Source organism: Thunnus maccoyii, chromosome 6 (genome assembly GCF_910596095.1).
Source record: "Thunnus maccoyii chromosome 6, fThuMac1.1, whole genome shotgun sequence".
NCBI classification, from domain to species: Eukaryota; Metazoa; Chordata; class Actinopteri; order Scombriformes; family Scombridae; genus Thunnus; species Thunnus maccoyii.
In genome coordinates, this window is record NC_056538.1 from 13,429,476 (window position 1) to 13,453,827 (window position 24,352).

Below are 24,352 nucleotides of genomic sequence, written 5' to 3' on the forward strand. Positions count from 1 at the left end.
GCTTCTGACTAATAACCAATGCATTTTTAGCATGTGCGCATTTTATATAACATCATATAAGTATATGTTGTCTAGAACCACAATGCAGGAACATTTCTGTGTGTCTGGTCCCATTTAACCCTTCACATCAACCTCAACTGAATGAAGCTCTGTCAATACTTGATGAGCACCTCCCAACACTGCTACAAGTTTTCGTACCCCTTTAACTGTGTCATGGTGACTGAAAGGTGACTCTTGTTTTAGAGTAATGGCCTTCTAGTATTTATGGGGATGGAAGGCTGAAAGACATTTTACACTAACTCAACTGCAACTTTTAAGTACCTTTAAATTTGAATCATACAGTTGAACAACTCTGGTAGGAGTTTGAGATGTAGGCACTTTGCTCAATGGCACATCAGCAGGATATACTGTAAGAGGGGAGAGCAACATATGCAGTTTTTCGGATAGCAGTTCACTTCCATATTTCAACACTTGTATGCAGCCTCTAACTGCCTACCTTCAAAATACAAATTTGCTGTGATAACCTTAGGAAAACACTTAAACAATCCAGTACAAATACAGTACATGTATTTGTAATTGTGCCAAGATAGTACAAACAAGTCCATTGATACTGCCTCAGTAATACAGGTACCACAGCATTGGGACAGATCACTGCAAAAGAATGTAAAGACTCCGTCAGGGAATACATGTTAAATATTGTCCAAAAAATGTATTTTAATTTATTACAAAAATTCTATTCAATATGTTATTACTAAATGAATGTGTGGGTATCTCAATAAGCCAGTGGTTCAGTTTTCTTGGCCCACTGTCTTCTTCTGTGTGACTCTACAACCAGCCAATACTTTTAGTGTTTTGCTCAGTTCAAAATTCAAATTAGCCTACAACTACTAGCTAAAACTGTATCTAAAAACTTTGGGCACTTAAGATTGTAAGAAGTTTGTTTGTTTCTGAATAGAACTGGTGTCTTAGCACTAAAACTGTGTTGTTTTTATTAAAGGGGGGAGCTGGGAGTTGTTCAGAGTAAATTAACAAAAAAGTAAAAATAGAAATGTAAATGGTAGAATGTGCTCATATTATATAACTTGTAACATTTAAGAAGTAATCACATTTTCTTTAAAAGAGGAAAAATATTCAAAAGTCTTTATAATATCACTTCTTTATTTCATCCTGAGAAGCCAACAGGGATGAACTTAGTGCTACGATGTCCATTAGAAACTAGACCCTGCATGTGACTCTTAGTACAAGAGGTCACTTATGTGAAGCTGGCAGACATGACCTGTCACACCCTCACACATAGCTTGAATAGCTATGACAGCTGAAAGCTGCACACAAACACACGCACATACACACACGCCTACACGTGTACTCATATACTAAGAGCCACTTTAATACCAGAGTGTAGTACACTGGCCTTGCATACAAACAATACAGCACTTTACCACTGTTCAGAGTGGCTGCACAAAACAGGAAATCATGGAAGTCATCATTATTTTATAATATATTATGAAGGTTATCCAAAAACATGTTCACGTTGTGTTTGTCAAGTTTGACTGAGTACTGGACAACAACACTGCGTCAAAATGGTTATAGCATTGTCTGACATCATGTTGTCTCACCGTAAAAGTGGAACTCTGTGGCATGATTTCATTTTATTTTTCTAACTGTTCACTTCTGTCAGCCTGCTGCTCTCTCATGATGGAGTGTATTTCCCTTCTTGCTTTCAATGGAAGCAGTAAGACAGACAACAGATTATGCAATAACCTGTTATAAGGCACTTTATAGGTGTGTCTGGACTGGCTGTGATGGAAACTCTGCCTGTCCAAGGCACTGGTCATTGTACCAATGTATGTATCTACACTGTACTAATGTATCTCAGTTGGACTAATGTATTGACATTCAGTTCATATATCTACATTAGACAGATTTATCTGCATTGGATCAATATATATTAGCTCCCATTTAGGCTTGGCATAAAATTCCCTGAGTAGATGGAAGATATATCAAGAAGAGCTAGACCTCCAAGTTACATTATAAAACAGCTCTGACCTCTCCCTTTCACTGACCAAGGACAACTCTACGATAAATTTCTGATAACCCACATCTGTAATGGAATGTTCAAACCTATCCTAATATGAATAAACCCTGAGTTATGTAACCAGGGACACAAAAAATCTAAAAGGCTTAAAGACAGCAATATTCTTATAAATTTTTGAAAACTGAACACAAGTTCTCAGTCAGGGCTGGTTATGGGAAATTTATGAAAATGTCCTAATGTTCTTGTGTACATAGTGGCCCATATGCACCTAGTTATTTCATGAAACTTGTATATACGTAGACTGAATCTTGATTTAGTATGATTTAATCACACTACAATTACATTAAATAGTATGATAGCAGCGACAGAGACTGACTGAAATCTGACTGCATTTACACACCTACAAAATGCCATTCAAGAGAACCAAGGTCCTTTGTTGTTTCTCCTTTCATAAATGTATAGTATTGTTCTGTTTACTATAACAGCAACCCTTGTTGCAGCCATAGCAAACATTGTTACTGTGTCATCATATATGTACCTACACTTTGCCATTTTTTCTTTGGAGTGGATCCTGGTAGTCAACATTGTTTGATGTTATGCATTGAGAGGACTTTTTGGTTGTCATGAGTGGCTTTGAGAGATGGATGCATTAACACTTGAATTCCATCCGGATATAATACATCTCAGACATGTGTGTAAATTGGTTCAGGGAATCAGATTTTAATCAATATACAGATACACTGTAATGCAGATATTTCAGAAGGATGAAACAACCCAGTGTAAATTGTGCCACTTCAATTGAAAATTGCCTGTTTCAATTGGAATTTTATTGCTGGGTGTAAATGGGATCAAGACAGATCTATCTCCATGGAACTGAAGTAGTGATTGATTTGTGATGTACTATTGTGAGAAAACTGTAATAACTGCTAACATTGTAACTATCTGTGCAGTGTTAGAAGTATCCTTGTTGTGTTGTAAAACTGTGAATGTTATGGACATAAGGAAGCACTACACACACGCACACACACACGCACACACACACACACACACACACACACACACACACAAATATTCCTTGTCTAATCAGTCTTGTGCAGATCCCTCTGTAAAGGGAACATACATCCAAAGTCTTCCTGTAGGGAAAAGCAATATTGTAGAGTCAACCTTTCTTTTAGTGTACTTTCCCTACCCCATACCTTTACTCATGATATAGCATAACACATAGGTGGTTTCATGTAGGGACAGTGATGCATAACTCACCAACAAGTCTGTTTGTGGCCACAGTTCCCATTGTTTTGTCCCCATTCATTTTTCTATGATCTCTGACTTGATTTTTATATTCTCTGGAGTTCAACCTGCCGTTAACAGAGTCAGGAGGCTTCCTCTCCTCTCTGACTTGCTCTGTCAATATACATCTTATCCCTGAAGTGAAACAACAACAGAAAACAGTTATGTGAGGAAGATGTAAAAATGCTGTTCTGTTTTGATGAAGACCAGGTTTATGCTTGCCACATAAAATAATACGATCTGATGTAATGTATAAAAGCAGTTTTGATCTAGATGTTGCCTTCATACAGTACCCCCATGAAATAGTACAGGGTTCTGAAACCACCAAAAGCACTGGCTGCTTTATTTTAACATTTATCAACATGATTTTTGTTTTCTCACATAAGCCCCTGTATAGATTCTGACCAGGCTTGTCTCAATACGAAAAGTATCTGTCATAAACATTACATGAGGCTTGAGGTGGGTTAACTGGTTGCTGTGATTGCTGCAGTACCGAGTTAGTATATACAGTGAAGGATGTTCCTCTGCAGTGGTGCAATACAGCACAGTAAATGCAGTGTGACTGCCACCCAGTGGTAAATGCCTGTCACATTAAATAATCTTCCCTCTAGTTGAAGCTTATGAAACACATTATTTCAACATGCACTTATTGCATTTTGTTCCAAACTGAAATGACTGCATGATGAAAAAAAAAAAGTCAGTTAAAACTAGAGCAGACTGCAACTGAGTGATAAAATAATTGCTAGAATTTTCACAGTTAAAATATATGCGTATACATGGTGTTGAAATTGTTGCTAGTTGTTTTAGACAGTGCTCCTTGTTAGATCGTTTATAAATACACGTCATTTTAATCCCTGTACCCATTGGGTATTTTATCTACATTTAATAAGGGGTTGTGCGTATGTGTAAGTTTACACTAAATCTATTAGGAAAAGGATACATGCAACAATTTGTACAAACATGGATCTTTTATCAAATCACTCCCAAATGACAGTTATAGTGAGCATTAAATAGTTACAGAGAGTTACAGTTGTAGTGTTATTGTAACATTATTCACTAAAATAAAGTCTTGGGAGTTCTGATTGACCACTATGATTCCTTAGAGTTAGTATTGTTCTTACTGCCAGAGCGGCTGAAACTCATACTGCCAATCCAGGAGTCTCATGTCTGCTGTTGTTACAACATTATTACAATGACACACAACTCATATAGTACACTTACACCACTAAAATATGTTGTATTACTATTTACTGTTGTATTAATGGCATTTCAGTACTAAATTGTATATGATATTGCTCTGTACTACTTCTGTATTTCTAGCAGCTGAAACTCACACTGCCAAGCCAAGAGTCTGACGTCTGCTCTCTGCTTCCCACATTCCACTCAGATCAATAGATCAAATCACTGATCATATGCCGGTGTAGTTCAGCAGAAAAGTTACCTTCACTGCAATTCTGACCCAAGGGGATGATAAATGAAATGCGATGAAAAAGGAGCAATATGTTCTTATTTTGGCACAAACACAACGGTTTTCATTGTGAGAATTTTGACATGATGAACATTTATATCTAAAGCTATCCAAGGCCACTGACATTATTCAAATTATAGTGTTTTATATTAACAACGTACAAGCGAAAATTCCAATATTTTGCCTAAGTCAGCATAGTCCATTCAACACATGCACACAAGTAAAACAAATCTGCAACCCCAGCTTTCTTGGATCAACTTTCTTCTGAATGTTCAGCTGTTTGTCTGTGTTTGTGACCATGTTGCTCATGCTCCCTTCATGACTATGCACCTCAAACTTTTGACTTGTTAAAAAAAAATACATAATGGAAATAAAATGTTGGTTGAAATTCCCAGAGCACTGTTGAGTCTCTCTCTTTCTTTATCCAACTTTAGAGAATGTTACTTCATCCATTCAACTCAAAAGCTGATTAAGAGTGCAAGCACTTTATTTGAAATAGATATTTTCTGTACGTGTTATATTGATAAATGGATACAGTATATGACTTAAAAAAATAAGCTACAGGGAAACAGACAAAGAAGAAATTGATATTGGTTGACACAAATATTGTAGAGTACCAATCAATACTTGCACCATAATGATTCTTACTAGGAAAATAACCCAAACATTTGATTGAGATGTTTTGAGTTACACTGGCCATTTAATTGAATTGGCAATAATTCAATGTTATTTGATTCCTGAAAATTTGATTTAGCTTGTCAAAAATCACAACTGTTCCCTAGCGGTTTGTAGTAGCCAAGCTAGTTCCACCATCCTATTAACTAACATCAGTTACATTGAGCAATCAGCATAATTCTTTCCATCTGTTGCTAGATGGCCAAATGTGTTCTTATGGGGAATACAGCACATGGAAGAACAGCCAAATGCTCAAAAATACTTTGTTTTCTGTTAATGTACCTTCACTGAATGCTAGAGCAGAAACTACAATTGCACAAAAAGGAAAAAGTTTTCAAAGTTGCAAAGCTTCTGTACCCATCAGAACTTCAATGTTAGCCTTGGCTGAGGAAGGTAAGTAAGGTGACATAGAATGCAAAAAAAAAAAAATCGAAATTTTGATGTTGAAGACAAATCTTCTTATGTGTTAAAAACACAGGAACTTATTTGTATATACTTTAGCAATAGCTGATGCATATTGCTATTCTGAATGACTATTTTAAGTCAGATAAGGCTTGCATTTTTTTTGGTTGCCATGTCATGTCATGTCATGTCATGCTGTGCATGACAGATGGCATAAATGTGGATAATCAGATATTTTAAGATTTCACACTCTTGGTCATAGACCTACTTGGGCTACACTGTATTTGAGATCCACTGATTTTGTTACTTGTAAAATTATACTGGAATTGAAATCCTAATAACTGATGTCTTTTTAAAGTCACTGATAAGCTAACTGTACTGATTTTAAGTCAGTCAATGGGTTAGAACAGTGGTTCCCAACCTTTTTGGCCTGTGACCCCTTAAAATCGTCATCACATGTTGCATTGTCTACCAGTTAACTTACCTATTACTGTCTTGATTGATGGGATAATCATTTTGTTCACAAAATGTCAGAAAATAGCAAAAAAAATATCTGTGAAAGTTTCTCTTCATTCAACTACTGCAGTTCAGACTGTCTTTTACTTTGCTTTCCTTGGCTGTTGAGCAGGGGAATGAGGCGGGAGAGAGCTCCCTGAAGGAATTGATCTTGCTCTCTTTGAATTTCCTCCCTTTGTTCATTTATGGGACAGAGTGCAGAGGAGGAGAGAAGAGGGAGGGACTGAGAGCAGAACTTCACTCTGCCTTCAGCTGTACAGTTCAGTGTCCCATCCTGCTCCATAGACACATAAGACAAACAGACACATATATTTGCATCGATTGAACCCTGACAGACAGGGACACAGATTGATAAAGACACACATTCTGTACATACAGAGAGACAAACAAGAACTCAGACAGACAGACAGACAGACAGACAGACAGACAGGTGGTGTCATGGCGTCAGTGGACAGCACTGGTTCGAGTGTCTCCAGACGGCTGAGATCAGGGGATCTACTTCATGCTGGTCTGGCAGTTGCACTGCTGCTCGGTGAGTTATATTTCACTCTATACCTTTAGCCGCCCTGTCATTCCACTTTCTTCCACTGTATCTCTACATTACACCATAATATTGTACTTCTATCTTCTTCATGCCCGTGTGTGGTTGGGTGAATCCCCCTATTTGTCTATACGTTATAACATGTCCTCTACCCTTCCCTCTTTTGCTGTCATTGTTTCAGTGTTTTATGCCGGTCAGGGTGGGTGGTTCACTGCTGTCACAGTAAATCCATACCTTTTTTATTACTCCACACCAACATCTGCTGTTCTATCGTTTCTGCTTCAGCTCCCCTGTCTCATCTAGCTCACCTTGTTCTCTTCCTACACCTGCAGGTTAAAATGTGTGGTCATTTCACATGTGATGTTTACTTGTTGCTGTACTGGGGGCATAAAGGTCAATAAAATCTGACCCTCGGCTCATCTGGACTTGAACATGTTGACTATCAGGTTGCTGCGCTGGATTAGTGACTGGCTGTCTAAATGATCTTCTTCATGCATGAACTTAATAAGGTGAAATTTTCAAGGGGAAAAAATTAATACAATAGATAGAAAAAGACAATTATGAAAAACCTTTGGTTCAAGTTAATTTTTTTTATCTCTATTTTTATCGAGTGAGTAAGCGTCTGAATATAATAGATTAAATATTTCAACTTGTTACATAAACGTCATTACTTTTTTTTTTTTTGAACTTTATTGCCTTTATCGAACTTGCAGGCAATACAAACACAGACATACATTCAATACAAATATACACAACCTAACCCTCCCATAGGAGGCTACAAACAAACAGACAAATAAAAACAAAAACAAAACCAATTAGACCAACTGAGACAACAACAAAAAACAAAAAACAAAACAGACAAACAAAAAGGTCACCTTGTCATTAAATGTTATACTGCAATTCTTGGTTGTGCAGGGTCAAAGTAGATGATATAGAATTGTACATTACATTTAAGGTGTTAGCATAATTTCAGTCCCAGAATGACTGGGGCCCATCTTCTTATGAATAGTGGTACTTTAAACTGTAAAATAGCAGTCATATTTTCCATGGTATGTATCTGCTTAATCTTCTGTATCCATTGAGCTTTTGTGGGTGCACATGGCTGCATCCAATTAACAGTAATCATTTTCTTCGCAGTCATTAACAGAATATGTAACATATAGCATTGGTCCTTAGAGAGCAAGTTTTCTGGTATCTTCTCCAGTAAGAAAATTAAGGGGTCAAGAGGGATATCAACTCCGAAGACAGTGTCCAATTCTTCTTTAATGTGTTTCCAAAAAGTTTCTATCACTGGGCAGTCCCAGAATATGTGGGCATGATCCCCAACCATGCCACAGTTCCTCCAGCAAGTGTTGGGGGTATTACTTGAAAACTTTGACACCTTGAGAGGTGTTCTGAAAAATCTCAATTTCACTTTCCAGTCAAATTCTTTCCACATTTGGCTCCCAATCCCTTTATGACTTGCTAAACATATATTTTCCAAAGCTTCATCTTCTATAATTGCAATGAGTTCTAATTCCCACTCACTTTTAATATGTAAGGTATTGTCTGAAGTGTCTTTCAAAAGATTCATGTAGATATTTGACACTTGATGTTTTGATGATACGTTATGTTGAGAAATCTCTATAAAATACCTTTCAACCTCCATTGGATCTCTTTTTATACTATCCCAGTCTGTGTGTCTAGTGAGGTAACTTCTTATCTGCATGAATCTAAACAGGTCATTTGTAGGTAGATCAAATTTTTCCTGGAGTTGTGAAAATGATCTTAGTGTGTTGTTTTCAAACAATTGGTCAATGCTGACCAGACCCTTTTCTGCCCATCTCCTAAATGCCAAGTCTGTCAATGATGGGAGAAAATCAAAGTTTCCCAAAATAGGCATTACCCTTGATAAAGCCACAGAGCCTTTTATTTGTTTTTGTATAGTGTTCCAAATCTTTAGCGTGTGTTTAACCCATATATTGTCTATTTTTATCTTCTTCTGAGCCCTTTGGTCAAGAAAGGGAAGCACAGACAATGATATCCCTGTCAAAGAATTCTGTTCAATGGATAGCCATCCAGTTTCTTTGGCTTTGGTCATCCATATCATAACGTCATTTCTTTAAGAAATCAAATTTCATGATTTGACCCCGTTTGAGTTGCTCATCTGCAAGTACAATACAGTCACATATGGTTGTCATCACAGGTAATATTGCATCCCCACCCACAAACATATACATACTTATCACACATGCGCGCGCACACACACACACACACACACACACACACACACACACACACACACACACACACACACACACACGCGTACACTCACACACACACACAGGGTTCCTTAAAATTTCTGAATGTTGGGTGATTTCGCACCTCCACTCAATCTACAGAGCTTCATAAATTGAGCTCTATATCTTGTGAAGTTTTTTTTTCTTTGTCGCTTACCTCCGACACTGTCCTTTCAAAACACAAGTAATATTTCATTAATGTTTTCCATTTCTGAAGTGTTGGATGTTTTCCATCTTTTTATCCATTTTATTTAGAATTTCTCCTATCTCAGTTGAATCTCTATTTCCAAGCTCAAAGCTTTCTGTTATCCAATTTTTCAATTGTAAATACTTAAAAAATCATATGTCTTTCAGTCTATATTTTCTTCTTTAGTTCCTGAAATGAAAGTACTGAGTTATGGTTTATAATATCCAATAATTTCCGAATTCCACATCCCAGTGTAGTCGGGCTTTTTGAATAGTTATTGATGAGTTATTCTAAATATCTATATGTTTGGGGATTTCTATTTCTTGACCTTGTATTTTTTTCATTTTTTCCCCAGCTTGGAGAAGAGAGCTAGAAGCAAACTATTAGGCTGTAACTGATGATTTTCAATTTCTATCCACAGTTCCTCATTTTTATTGTTAATTATGTGGTCAATATAAAACATTTGAGCTTTGTTATGATAAAGCTCCAAATTGGCAAGGTTTAGGCCTCCTTCCTCTCGAGGATAATGCAATAATTTTCTCCTTAATTTGTAACCTTTATTAGACCAAATAAAAAAATCTTTTAAAAAAAACAAAAAAGATAGTTTAGAAAATGCTGTCATAATTTCAATTACATATGTAATTGATGTGTTTACATTACTTAAAAAGAGTAAAAAATCATGAACAAATAAACTAACTAACTAAACTAACTAATTTTTTGAGCCAAAGATTTGATTGGTAATGCAAACATGGAGGGTGATAAAGGGCATCCTTGAGCTGTGCCTTTACTTAGAGTTCTACGGAACTTTCATTCTGTGTTGATTTTGGTGGCCCCTGTGGACAAAAGCGGTAGTGTTTCCCAGAATGAAAACTGCATTTCCCATGAGCACCACTGCTTCGTAAAAATCTTTATCTGGCTAGCACATGCATTTGTTTTGGAAGCAAGTGAGCTGTTTGCAAGATGCATAGCAATGAGGTAATGTATCTATAATTTGGCTATGTAGGTTTAATAATTGTAATATGACAATGGTGAAACAAAGTAAACTTTATTTTAGTAACATTCATACACCTAGGTTACATGTAAGGCTGCATTCACACCAAATTCAGCAATGTGGCACCATCCTGCAGGGTTGTGCAGAGGTTTGGACGTGTTTATTTGTGCAATAGAATGTCACCACTGTGAAACAATCAGAAAATAACATTTTATTTCTCAGATTCACTCCTTTGTTCTCGCCAGGGCCGCTCCCTCTCTTCATTCACTCTCTAGTTCACTCGACCACCGCTGGTCTCTCTCTCTCTCGCTCACACTTTGTGTTTTTCTTTCATCTTTTTAAAATGAGTAGGGAAGTGGAAAACAAGTCTAAATCAAGTCTGAATCTGTACTCAGGTTTTTGAGGTATTCAAGCCAAAACCAGTAGAAGGCAAGCACTAGTGTTTCTAGTATTGAGGGTACTACATTTATAGTAGTACTATAAATGTAGTACTACTACATTTATAGTACTACTATAAAGGTAGTAGTACATTTATAGTAGTACTATAAATGTACTACTACATTGGTGACTTATGAGTTATGGAATGCTGTAAATACTTACAAAGATCATATGTAGCAAACAGCACAGTATGAAGAACAACTTTATTGTTAGTATAAAAAAAGTATAAAGAGGTACATTATATGTATAGAGCTAAAAGTATATGTATAGAGCGAAAACACATTCTAAAAATTCATTATAAGAACCATTGGAAGACAATTACTCATTGAGGTCCTGGGGTTATAGTCTCTATGACATCTACCGTCATCAACATATTTTCCACATTTCCCCTCTGCAGGACCCCTATCTACAATCACTGGCAGTGTACTATTATAATGGGACTGTACAAAAGTCATGGGTGGTTGGGGGAAGTCAACTGGTCTGATAGAACTGCTAGAACTGCTGTTTGGCTCTGAATGAGAGGAAGGATTTCCTGGAAACAGAATAAATCATGTCATTATATTTTGCACAGAACTTGCTTTATGAGTTATGACTACAAAGACTTTCCCAAATCCCAAAGTGGAAGAAACTTCACTATTCCCAGCAGCATCAGAGTCCCAGCAGACGAATTATGTATGAAGAGGTGTAAACTTCAGCAATGCTTGTAGTATAAATTGTGAGATCAACATGTTTCGGCTTCATCAAGCCACAAGCCTTCATCTGGGTCATCAACTGACAAATCAAACCAAGACCCTTGGACCATTTTTACCTTCAGTCTGAATGAAGCCTGACTGTAATGCAGTATTTAAGGTCACACTCTCCACCTGTAACACAATCTTTCATGAACTGTGCATAAAGTAACTGCCATGACTCACTAGCAGCATCATCTTTTACAGCAGTCCTAGCTGGACAATATCTCTTTCTCTCTCTTCCTCTGTCCAGGTCCATGGAGTGTTGGTGGACTGGTGGTGTCTACAGGGAGAGTGTCCTCAATTGAAGCAATGAATGGCTCCACAGTCCTGTTACCCTGCATCTACTCCTCCTGTATTGGCATTAAAAACCTCTACTTCAACTGGCAGTTTAATGACAATGGAACCAAATACAAGGTACAGTGTACACACACACACACACACACACACACACACACACACACACACACACACACACACAAGCAGAAGCAACATGCATATCTTGCACAAACAAACACACAAATGTCCAATATTTTCATGTTCTAGATTTATTTGCATATGCAGATATACCTAATGACTATTTCTGTGTACATGTATGTAGTTGTGCGACGCAGTAATTCCTGACGATGGAGAGGTGCCCTGGGTGCATGTGTACCAAGATCGTGTGGAGTTTGTTGGCTCCTCAGAGAGCAACAACATCTCCATCCTACTGTGGAACATCACCTTTGAAGATGAGGGAGAATACACCTGTTTCGCCAGAAACCCAAAAGAGAAGGGCCACAACCACAGTGCTATCTTCACTCTTATAGTGGTGGACCAAAGTATGTGACACATGCACACATTTGTATACACCTGGTACCCAACAATACCTAACTTTATCTAATCTAACCCTTTGACAGTGCTTATACCCTGAGACAGACAAAGAAGCTTTCTCTGCATCTCTCTGTGCTTTTCTTTCTCCCTACCGATGTATTTCCCTCTCTCCCTCTTTTCAGTGAAAGAGGTTGACAATACTTTGACAGTCATCATTGTCTCAGTGCTGGGCGGAGTCATTGGCTTAGTTATCATTGTCATGGGTATAAAGGCCTTGGTGATTCACTTCCAGCTGAAGGATGATTAGAAGAAGTGAGTGGATCCCTGAAGATGGTGATGAACATGTGTTTCAGTAAAATAATTATTATTTTGAATGTATGTCTAACACAAGGTTATTATTTGGGGCTCTGTGGGTAATGTGAATGCCTTGCAGTTTATACAGCCTTTATCACTCTCATGTTCCTCTTTTTATGGGTGTACATTTTAACCTTTGGTTTCTCTATTCCCTGCAGTAAAGAGTGCCTGGTGAGCTCCTCAGGGAATGATAATACAGAAAATGGACTTTCAGGAGCCAAAGCTGACAACAAAGGGACAGCCTACATTTATCAGGCTTAGTTTGTTATATTTGTCCATTTTGTACAGTTATCTGGCTCTATCAGTCACCTTCTGTGAGGTGTCTTGCAGTTCAGTGTTTGATGTGTACTGCAACATTGCGAAGACTGAGAACTATACAGACAGATAGACTAATATTAGGGTAGTTGATAATACATTTGTGCTACTAACAATCATCCTTAAATATAACTCTATGTGTTTTCATGTGTGTTTGTGAGTGGCCAACTATTTATCAATTGAATCAGCACAACTCAGCTTTGGTCCTTCTCCCTCCTTGGAGATCATGTTTGACTTCCTATTTCAATTTATTTTAATGTGATGGACATCAAAATTGACAGCAGGTAATTCTCAATTCCTAAGCAGATACATTATGCTAAATTCAATTTATCATGATAGTTTTTCTGCAGTGCTATTGTGTTGTATTGTGTTACATGTAGAGCTGAAAGGATAAGCAAATCTATTGGTGGTTTGAGAGAATTGTTAGACAACAATACTGATAATTGTGTAAGTACCTTTTTAAGCAAAAATGCCAAAAAGTTAATTGGCTTTAGTTTATTAAATGTGAATATGTACAGGTTTTTTTTAGTCTTCTATGATAGGAAATTGAATACCTTTTGTGTTTTGGACAAAACAAGCTATGGAACCAGATGATTTTTACTTTTTTTCTCCTTATACAATTACTGAAAACTATTAATTGATTATCAAAATAAATGATTAATTTTCTGTCTATTGACTAATTGATTAATCATTGCAGCTCTACACTTTTTAATGTAATTTTATAGGATTAACGATTAATTGAGAGAATAATTGCTTAATTGATAATGAAGATAATTAGTTGCAGCTCTAGTTACAGGTGTGAAGGTTATTAAGCACAGCATGTGTAGGTGCACTATGGAAAACGGTCTTGTTCTCACAATAAAATCCAGAGAACTTTATTATAGGATACAGCTTTATAGGTTACAGATTTCATGATACTGCATAGGTACAATAGAATAAAAATGTGCCTTCTTTGACCAAATATGTCCTCAAAATATGTGTAAACAGACAGAAAGGCTTCCTGTAAGCAATGAGAAGCTAGCAGTGAACATGTCTATCCTCTGCTCTGGTGTGTTTCTCCTGCACGGCCCCTCTCTGTGTGTATAGTTTACCTATAATCATCAGTGCCATATTCATTCACAGACTCTCAGGATGTATAGAACAGTGGCAGCTCTGTCAAGCCCACAAATAAGAACGCTTTAATTGGTTGTTCTGGTGGGACAATGTGCTTGTTGAAGGCAGCTGGAACTAACTCGTGTACTAGCTAGAATGGGTTTATGATTTCCTTTTTTTTCTCTTCTCAATATCAGTGTTGTCATGTATAGTGGATGAACCAAGGAACATAATAGGAAGCTAGATTCTTTCACAAACATTATGGTGTTTTAGTCTAACAGTCTATTAGTGTGTATACAAGAGAACACACACATACACAATGACCTCTGATGTCAAGGTATAAAAAATATCAAGAACATGAACAGAACAAAAGAGCCAGCCTTTCCCACCAGCCACGAAAGGAATTGGATCATTTTGGAAATAACGACATTGTTCTTTTTCCAGACAGACTGGACCAACCTGGAGTTCATCCTCTCTTCTTCTACTCACACACACTATATCTAGGGTGATAAATTTATGGATAAGCCCATATTCCTTTCTAAATGTCTCTCTTTTTATTCACAATGAGTATCTAAATAGTCAGAAATGCCTACTAAAATATGTAAATATATGTATCTTGACTTGTCTAACCATTGTTAACCTTTATTGTGTTTCAGAATCCTTTAGTTATTCAGAATCCTTTAGTTATTCTGAAGTTATTCAAAATCTGCTTCAAAAACCTGTTAATTTACATTGCCACCTAGTAACCATTTCGGTAACAACTTTCTAAGACAATGATGTAAGTAACATACCATTATTGCATTGATTTAGTTGATATTAACCATCAAGTGTATTATTTAGCTATGATTGCTAGCTTCCTATCTTGATTCCTAGCTTGATTGCTAGGATCTTGTAGACCTTAAATGTCTTCCACTGCAACACAGTTTTGGCTACAGATTACAAAAATGATGGTTCATTTATTTTATTCTGTATTTATTTGGTTAATCAATATTATGCAATTTCTAAGTATTTTCCCACTGGTTTTCATGATACGTCAACATTGATGACAAAAATGAGTGAGTATACAATTGCAAGCGCATAGCCTTCAAATATTAACCCTATTTAGGTTAGGAAAAAAATGATTGCCCTTTTAGTTGAAAGGACAGTTTTTCTCTTCGCACAAAGAAATTAATTAGTAATTGAAACATCCCCTCAGAAAGAGTGCCTCTTTCTTCCAAAACACACTTACTAGACTATAAAAAGTGTATTTTATATATATATATAAAAACTATAAAACTCTTTGTTTTGACTTCTTCTGTTTTCTCTTGGCCTTGCCAGTTGTTATGGCCCGTTCATTGTGTTTCAGGCGTTGTCTTTTTCACTTTTGCTGAGACCTGAAAGCTCCAGAAAAAAACTCAAGACTGCAAAGACAAGTATCAGTTTAGCCATCACACAACGTTTGCAATCTGAATATTATTTTTGTGATCTCCTACTTTTATCGTGTAGCCTAGTTTAATTTTTTACGTACTATTGCTATTTCACTACTATTCTTTTTCACTTTAGGCGCTCAAGCCTCGTTGTTTCATAGTTTATTGGAGTTGCATCCTCCAAGTCTGCAAAGACTGTTTTCAAGACTTTTCCACAAACCTTTTTGTAGGTTAGAGCTCCAGCATCGATCTCTACAGCCTGCAACTGAATGCATCAAGACCGAAAATACAAAACCCTCCTGTGTGTTTAATATGTAGTCTCAGCTAGTCTGAGCCTATCCAGTGTTGAACCAGAGTGCTTCACTTAACCTAGAGCGGTTCTCATCTGGCTGTCACCTCAGCAACCTGAAGATCACAGAGTCTGTCTCACCATGCTTGGCACTCTCCGGGCAATTTGCCTCGTCATCAGCCCTCCATCACTATGGAAACAGTAGGAAACTAACCACCATCCATGCGTTTTCTGTTTTAGAGTTGATGCAAAGAGCTAGATTCTACATTTTTTTTTTGATTAGCTTTATGTAGAACTATTTGCCCCCTCATTGCACTTTCGACTTGTTTTTGTTCACCCTTGATTTCATTCATTCATTCTGTCTGCAATAACTTGTTAATTTAATTTCCTCATTCATACATTGATTGTATTTGTATATATGCGTATATGCTCATTTGTTCCCTATTCATCCCTATCCCTTGGGTGTTCAATAAATGTTTCATTTATCATCTGGTTTTTGTCAGTGCACATTCCTCAAAGTAGAGACTAAGATCAATGTATTAAGAATTTACAACTTTCAGATATAAGATTGATTAATTTGGTATTTATTTTCTACATAATATTGCTACATGTGCAAAAACCTTACATTTCCAGGCATTTCTGGTCTGTGTGTTTTATGAAATAATACTTCTGTGGCTTGGTTCTTCCCAATGTCACAAGACTTGTGTGTAAATTAAAATGAAAAGGAAGTAGCCTAACAAATCAGACACAAAACATTTGCAACAACAACAACAGTAATACCTCCAATTGAGAACAGATGGATTGGTGATCATCACTGGCTTGCACTGTGATAAAAGGAATAATTAGACACTTAAACTCTTTAACAGTAGTATACACTGTGCGATTTTGGGCTATCCCAGACAGAAGATGACCAATGTGAAAGAAACATGGCGATATCTTTGGTCATGGCTCCAAAATGGTGGTCCTACGTCGCACTGTGAGAGAGGTTCAAAGATGGCCATTGTTACGGTCTTGCGACCAAAGATAGCCTGGGGAAAAATTCTGACAGTGTCAGAAATTTAGGATAACCATTTCACAATGTGACTGCTGCTATGACCTATGTCTACTAACCAACCAATAGGAATGCAGCATGAATGACATCATCATCATCTGTCTTAACAATACGAGCAGGCTTTTAGTAAGAGAAGCTCTCTATGTGAAGACATTGCTGAGCTTAAAACACTGCAATCGTCATCACAAATATTCTTTTTGTTTGTACATGTAGTGTGTGTCGGTGGACAAAGACAGATCATATCAGTAGATGCTGCAACGCACAAACATATGTTATATGCTAAAAAATACTTATTGTTACCTCAAGCTCTCTTTGCAAAATTGGCATCCCTTTGGAACATCTTGTGTTATACTTCTGTCAATCAACAGTAAGGGGCAAAGCTGCATCGTAATGACTGATGAAGACCACACACGCTTTGGCAGAGTGGACATGTAGAGTAGAGGATCTGCTGTTCAGGCTGGAGGTGTCTTCGACTTCTGAACTGTACTGTGGCACAGGCTGCTTCTGTAAAGACAATCACAATCAGTGTAAGTATATGTGACCACTGAAATACAAAAGATAACTAACTTTCCTCCTTTGTTCTGTATGATTATTATTGTCACATCACAATAAACTTCACTAAAGTTCATAAAATGATGCTGAACAGACATTTCATCACTGTCTGTCCTCTTGACTGTCTAGTAGTTTATATGGTAATTACAAAGCTTTGCAATAACTATGGCTGGCAGATAATTTTAATATTTACATTAAAATAAAATTTTGTGGGTTAAATACTGAGTATTGAGTACAGTCTTGCCAAATCAAAATCTAATATATATACAAATAATTGTGGTCCTACCAGACTGTGAATTTTACAGAAGGCTAGCTAGCTAACAGGTTAGCTGATGACAATGATACACTTACCAAACAAAAAGTAAAGAAGATCCATCAGTATCTGTGAGAACAGTCAACAGCAGCTCCTCACTGGTTTAAAAATGTAAGAATGAAAACGTAAATTAGCGTCCTCCTTCAGAAACTGCTGCGGTCACTCGGCTTGTCGGCTGCTTCATATGGAGCTTTGAGAGCCACCGTCAAGCTAAGGCAGCAGTAGTAGAGCCAAAACTATCACTGCTCTGTAACCAATCTGGCTTTAGACTCATTTTTAGGACCGCTTACGTACAGTAAATTTAAAAAAAAAAATGAAGAAATGCATAAATAAATAAATGCAGAAATACAGAAATAGCCTAAATAAAAGATTTATATAAATGTGGAGAATTACCAAAATCTATTTGTTTTTTATTAATGTATTTAAGCATTTATTTCTGCATGTACTTATTTTATTTATGCTTATGTCATTTTTTGTGCTCCATAGCCCTGTTCCACTCTGTGAAAATGGTCACTATTATAATTACTAAACACAAATTCAAGGCTTTCATCTCCTCCACAACTGTAGTGACACTGGGACAGTCAAAACAATTAGTAAGGTGGACATATTCTACAGTTAAGCAGCCAGCCGTGACTGGCGAGTATTAGCCTCTAGCTTTCAGGGCTGCTTGGCCAGCAGGCACCACAAGACTCACAGATTCACACAGAGAAGATCAGAGAGCCATGGATGAATGGAAACTGTAATGCAATGTTCAGCTTATTAGTGCTACAGAGACAGTGAGGAGAGGAGGGAAGGAGGGCGAGTGAGAGATTGAGACAGGGAGAGGGAAAGAGTGATAAAGATGTAGAGGATGTGTGTGATGGGGGGCATAGAGAGGGAGAGGGAGGCAAGGTGGCTAGTTGCTCTGGTTAAGAGTCAATTAAATGCCAATAATTGTTAATGAGAGTATGTAATAAAAAACAACTAATGTAATCACCATGAGTTAGAATAAAACACTCTAAATAGTGTTGAACCAGAAAACAGAATAGAGATCCGTAGAGTCATATTTTTTTTGTCGAATAAGTACAGTACCAGTCAAAAGTTTGGATATACCTTCCCATTCACTTGAATGAGAAAGTGTGTCCAAACTTTTGACTGGTACTGTACATATATCTATTAGGACAAGAATAGAAAACCCTTGTGTTGAAGAGTAATGTTTTATATCAGGGAGCGAGTGAAAAGGAGAGGGCAATCTGCCTTCCCTAGGAAGTGTCCAACTCTGAAAGAAATGACAGAATAAAAACCAGAGAGAGAGACAGCGTGGGCCTGTGGCGTTGGCAGGGGGCCAAACAGCTAAAAACAGATTAATCAGCATAGGGTCACATTCTCACAGAGAGAGTCTGAGCAGGGCAGGACAGGGCAGAGCCTTCATCTTTTAAAGGCCACTTCTTGGGGAGCAACACGAGGAAATCTTGGCGCTGAGGTTTATATTGGCTGAAAATTCAATGATATTGTGCTTTAATGCTGATATCTGATCTAGTGAGGTGAAATGTCTTGGACACAAGTAGGGCTGCAACTAATGATTGTTTTCATTATCTATTAATCTGCAGAATATCTGTTTGATTAATCATTTTGTCCATAACATATCAGAAAATAGTGAAAATGCCCATAATAATTTCCTACAGCCCTACGTGGCGTCTTCAAATGTATTTTTTGTTTGACTAGCAGTCCGAAACACAAAGAAATTCACAATTGGCTGCAGATCAATTTTCTGTTTTCTGACTAATCAATTAATCAACCAATTGTTGAAGCTCTAGACATAAGTTTGGACATCTCAAGCAAATATGTGAAAAAAACCCCATTCAGCCAAACATCTTCAGTAAAAACAAATATTGTAGTGATATCAATTTTGTCTTGATAATAGTGTAATATGTTTTTCTTTCATCATACAGTATAACTTACATGTATGTGTAATGTACATTGTCCCTTTTCAAATTAAAAAAAAAAGTATTTTCTTTAAAATGAGGATTTTTTTTGAGAGCCATTTTTCTAATTAAATAATCAAAAACTTTTTTTCCTTTTTGTCATTAGTTATTCAGTCCTTCATTTAAGGATTAATTCATTCATCAGATCACATATATATTTAACCATTATTAATTTATATAAAAATGCATACTGTATATATATTTCATTCATCATATTATGCGTATACTGTTCATTCATTTGAACTGTCAAAAAAGCCAGGAAAGGGTTTGTGCAGGGCAGATGAGAGGAGAGGAGAGGGAGCACTGGGGGGGGTGAGACACCAGGGCAGAGCGATTAAAGAGGAAGGGATGAGGGGAGGAAAAGGAAGCAAGAGGAGAGGAGTATCTGGGGCAAAAAGGTCGAGAGGGAGCACAGGCCAGCAAACTTGTTCTCATTAGTTGCGAGTTGTGAAACACTGAAGTTTGTAAACGATTTTGGAAAGAGCATAAAGAACCCAGTGAACTGTGTGTTTGTGTGAGGCGGGGGGGGGGCATGATTTAGACCTCTATTTAGATATTTTTACAGATATTGTAGATTGAACTAACAGATATGTTGTTCAGACGTTCAGTCAGAAAATGTAAGTATTAAGAGAAAGAAGGAATAATGTGATTGTATGGATGTTTTGCAGTCAGTCATTTCATGATTTTATGTTGACAGGTTCCTAATGAGAGACACTACTTTTGATTCTTGGTTTGGAATTCATGCAGCTGTAATCCACAACTCTATGTCAAACTTGGACCCCATGAAACATGACCAGGGGGAACACACTCACTCACTTTGATGCCATGATGGATTGCCATAATTTATGAACTGCCATGATGTCAACTGAAGAACAGCACAAATTGCTGAAATGGTCCTCCCTTATGGAAGCAAAGAAGGGTCATTAATATTTGGAGCTTGTGAAATGGTTTGTGAATGTGTAATAAAGTTTTACAGCTGTAGAAATATTTTGTGCATATGTGAAAAAGTTTTGTGCACACTGAAATAATTTGCACGTGTAAAAATGTTTTGTAGCTAAAGAAAAATTATGTGTATGTGTGAAAATGTTTTGTACACATATAATTTGCACTTGTAAAAAGTTTTTGTAGCTGTAGAAATATTTTGTGTATGTATGATTAAAATTTGTGCATTTCAACAGTGAGGTTTCACAAAGTCTGAGATACGCACACACAAATTTCCTAACTTTGTGTGCGACAGTGAAGTCACATGAGAGACAGAAAAACAAATTTCCTGTGTAGCATACAAAAATGAATGGGCTGGTTATCAAACACTTGTGACAAAGAAATATATATATTCCTTTTTAATTATATAGGCAGCATTTTATGTAAAGTTGATCCTTTCTCAGTTCAAGTTTAATATATACATACATTTTTTTCGTTCTGTGTTTTTTATTTATTGTTATTTATAATTATTAAATTCCCAGAGAAGTTTACTGTTTCAGTGCACTGATGTCATTTTATACAATAAAGTTTAGTGTTTAGCTGTAAAATATCTTGCCTCCATTACATATATTTGTCACAAGTGTTTGATAACCACCCCATTCATTTTTGTATGATCTCTGACTTGACTTTTATATTCTCTGGAGTTCAACCTGCAATTAACAGAGTCAGGAGGCTCGCTCTCCACTCTGACTTGCTCTGTCAATATACATCTTATCCCTGAAGTAAAACTACTGACAAGGTGAAAAGCTCCATCTATATCTACATGGCCAGCAAAAACCACAACAGTTATGTGAGGAAGATGTTAAAATACTGTTCTGTTTTGATGAAGGCCAGGTTTATGCCTGCCACATTAAATAATACGATCTGATGTAATGTATAAAAGCAGTTTTGATCTAGATTTTGCCTTCATACAGTACGTCCATGAAATAGTACAGGGTTGTGAAACTGCCAAAAGCATTGGCTGTTTCATTTTAAACTTTCATAACTTTTATAAACAATCTTTTATATGATTTTTGTTTTCTAACATAAGCCCCTTTATAGATTCTGACCAGACTTGCCTTAATACAAAAAGTATCTGTCGTAAACATTACATGAGGCTTGAGGTGGGTTAACTGGTTGCTGTGATTGCTGCAGTACTGAGTTTGTATATACAGTGAAGGATGCTCCTCTGCAGTGGTGCAATACAGCACAGTAAATTCAGTGTAACTGCCACCCAGTGGTAAATGCCTGACACATTAAATAATCTTCCCTCACGTGGAAGCTGATGAAACATAATTTCAATGTACACTTATTGCATTTTGTTTCAGATTGAAATGACTGCATGATGAATTTTTTTTAAATTAAACCTAGGGCAGATACTATTATTTTAAGCACCCGAGTGCTAAATAATTGGTAGAATTTTCACAGTTAAAACAATATATGATTATACATAGCGTTGAAATTGTTGCTAGTTGCTTTAGACAGTGCTCCAATTTAGACTGTTTATAAGTACAAGGCATTTTAATCCCTGTGCCCATTTTGTATTTTATCTACATTTAATAAGGGGTTGTGCATATGTGTAAGTTTACACTAAATCTATTAGGAAAAGGATACATGCAACAATTTGTGCAAACATAGATCTTTTATCAAATCACTCCCAAATGACAGTTATAGTGAGCATTAAATAGTTACAGAGAGTTACAGTTGTAGTGTTATTGTAAAAATTCACTAAAATGAACTAAAATTAAGTCTCAGGAATTCTGATTGACCACTATGATTCCTTAGAGTTGGTATTGTTCTTACTGCCAGAGCAGCTGAAACTCATGCTGCCAAGCCAAGAGTCTGACGTCTGCTCTCTGCCTCCCTGCTTTAATCTTCTGATGACTGACTGATCGATTAATCTACTAACCTTGCAGCTCTAGAAAGAGGACTTATTTTGTTTTTATCTAAATAACTTTTAGAGGCTTGAGGAAGTAAAATACAGAAATCCAAAAGAAATAAAGCAGAAATTAGAAGAAAGCTTGAAAAGAAAAAAAAATCACAATTTTGTGTGTCCAAAATATGTTTTTGTCTGTATCCTATCCTGTCCTGTCATCTCCTGAGCACTTGTGGGGGTCCCGACCCCCAGGTTGGGAACCACTGGGTTAGACAACCAGGGCACAAAAAGGATGCCTGGGTGGTTAAATTAATCATCAACTCAACATGTATGCCTAAAAATAAAGGCCATATGGCTTTCAGATTATTTTTGTTTTGCTCATTACAGCCATCTTGTGGGGGTTTTATAGAGGTGCAATGTATTGGTTTCTGCCGTTTTAATTCTCTGCAGACAATATATTTTCAGTCTACAGATTTTACTTATTTTTCGTGATATTTTAGTGTTGCTGCACACAATTTGAATTTCTTCCCTCAAATATGATGAAATAGAGTTTGTTGATTGTTTCCATGACTATATATATGTATACCACAAAAAATGTATCCTGCCTTTGAAGTCAGTAAGATAAGTAAGTCAGTGGTTTCAGTTTGACGACATTTGAACCTTACATGACAAAAACAAACCCTCATAAAATAAAATAAAAAATGATGATAAAAAAACGAAAACAGTGTTCCCGCCCGGTTTCGAACCGAGGACCTTTCGCGTGTTAGGCGAACGTGATAACCACTACACTACGGGAACTGATTGTGCCTTTGAAAAGTACGTTTGTTTTATTTTCCCTCTTAAGTAAACCCAACTTGCTAACACATTTAAATATGGTTGTGGGGCTGGTAGGTCGAGTCACAGTTGCATTATGACTACAAAAAGTTGGGTCAACAATGGCAGAACTGAGTCGTTTCCATACGTTTTCATGTATGTAGGACTCCAGTCTGCACTGTAGTTAACAGCCAACACTATGCAAAAAACACATGTCAAACATAACGTTAATGCAGCAATATGCAACAGGCGCTGGCTAATAATGCTTTTAAACGTTCACTACGTGTTGCAACTATCCTAACCTAACGTTACCATAATAAGGTGTGGTTAGATTTAGGTTGGAGACGGGACACGAACCCGTGCTTACAGTGTCTTAAAAGGCTAATAAGCTTACATTTACACACCCACTCACAGTTGGGTAGCTCTTCGTCAGTCTGCTCCAGGACTTTTAAGAAGACACACGATAGCGCGGGTAAGTTAAAGTGCAAGACAAATGAAGAGCGAACAAATAAAAACACACCGTAGCACTCTTCCTGTTACCGGTTCTCCACCTTCCTCCTGGTACGCTGAAAATAAGCACATGCTTCATGTTCAGTCTTACATTAGCCACATTAGCCTGTATGCTAGTAAAAAGAGGTGAAATCATTGTCAATTTAAACTAGGCTCATTCTCCCAAAAACTCTGACACAGAATATATGGAAGATGGACAGATTTAGAAACATACCTCAAAAACACTACCTTGCCTTAAAAACCAATAAAAAAATTTCACCTTTTTCGTCGAGACCGGAAGGCCATGTGCACTGGAGGACAGTGGCTGAGTGACATCACAGTTTCTGATTGGACGAACTGAACCCGAACTTGTTCAAATTGGGACAGGTGCGCTAACATTGGGCAGGTCTACGTAAGCTAGCGATAAACTACGCAACACAGTAAAATTAAGCATTTAAGTGTAGATTTGACCAAGTAACTACTCTTGTTCGGTATCAGTTTACAGTGCCAACTAGAAA

At 36.9% G+C, this 24,352-nt stretch overlaps 2 protein-coding genes, 1 long non-coding RNA gene and 1 other non-coding gene across 25 annotated transcripts in view; 2 read left to right on the plus strand and 2 right to left on the minus strand.

Annotated features, from left to right (window-relative positions):
* Window positions 1–6,216: 6,216 nt before the first annotated feature.
* Window positions 6,217–13,148, plus strand: LOC121898303 (sodium channel subunit beta-4-like). Its single transcript, XM_042413297.1, has 5 exons — window positions 6,217–6,915; window positions 11,801–11,964; window positions 12,149–12,368; window positions 12,543–12,672; window positions 12,873–13,148. Exons 1-4 carry the CDS (start codon window positions 6,822–6,824, stop codon window positions 12,665–12,667), a joined length of 603 nt encoding a protein of 200 aa, XP_042269231.1. The 5' UTR covers window positions 6,217–6,821; the 3' UTR covers window positions 12,668–12,672; window positions 12,873–13,148.
* LOC121898304 lies at window positions 10,546–24,197 on the minus strand. 11 transcript variants are annotated; one of them, XR_006096418.1, is made up of 7 exons: window positions 24,070–24,197; window positions 23,866–23,911; window positions 17,771–17,830; window positions 17,168–17,371; window positions 16,597–16,844; window positions 11,734–11,900; window positions 10,546–11,351 (listed from the first exon to the last, which is right to left on the minus strand). It is a non-coding gene; the product is annotated as an uncharacterized LOC121898304 (long non-coding RNA). The 11 variants fall into 11 exon arrangements; XR_006096417.1 differs by having other exon boundaries at window positions 16,597–16,857; XR_006096420.1 differs by having other exon boundaries at window positions 16,597–16,790; window positions 24,070–24,196.
* Window positions 23,258–23,330, minus strand: trnav-aac. The gene has a single exon. It is a non-coding gene; the product is annotated as a tRNA-Val (tRNA).
* mecom (MDS1 and EVI1 complex locus) overlaps window positions 23,735–24,352 on the plus strand; it is a 148,559-nt gene continuing 147,941 nt past the window's right edge. For all 12 annotated transcript variants that reach the window (XM_042413276.1, XM_042413284.1, XM_042413277.1 and 9 more), the window contains exon 1: window positions 23,735–23,817. The gene's annotated coding sequence lies outside the window, so the exon portion shown is untranslated. The remainder of the gene's footprint in view (window positions 23,818–24,352) is intronic.

Coding starts and splice junctions, on each gene's coding strand:
- LOC121898303 (XM_042413297.1), top strand. CDS start 6,822: ATGGCGTCAGTGGACAGCACTGGTTCGAGTGTCTCCAGACGGCTGAGA. Junction 6,916..11,800: donor GGCAGTTGCACTGCTGCTCG/GTGAGTTATATT, acceptor TCCTCTGTCCAG/GTCCATGGAGTGTTGGTGGA. Junction 11,965..12,148: donor ACAATGGAACCAAATACAAG/GTACAGTGTACA, acceptor ACATGTATGTAG/TTGTGCGACGCAGTAATTCC.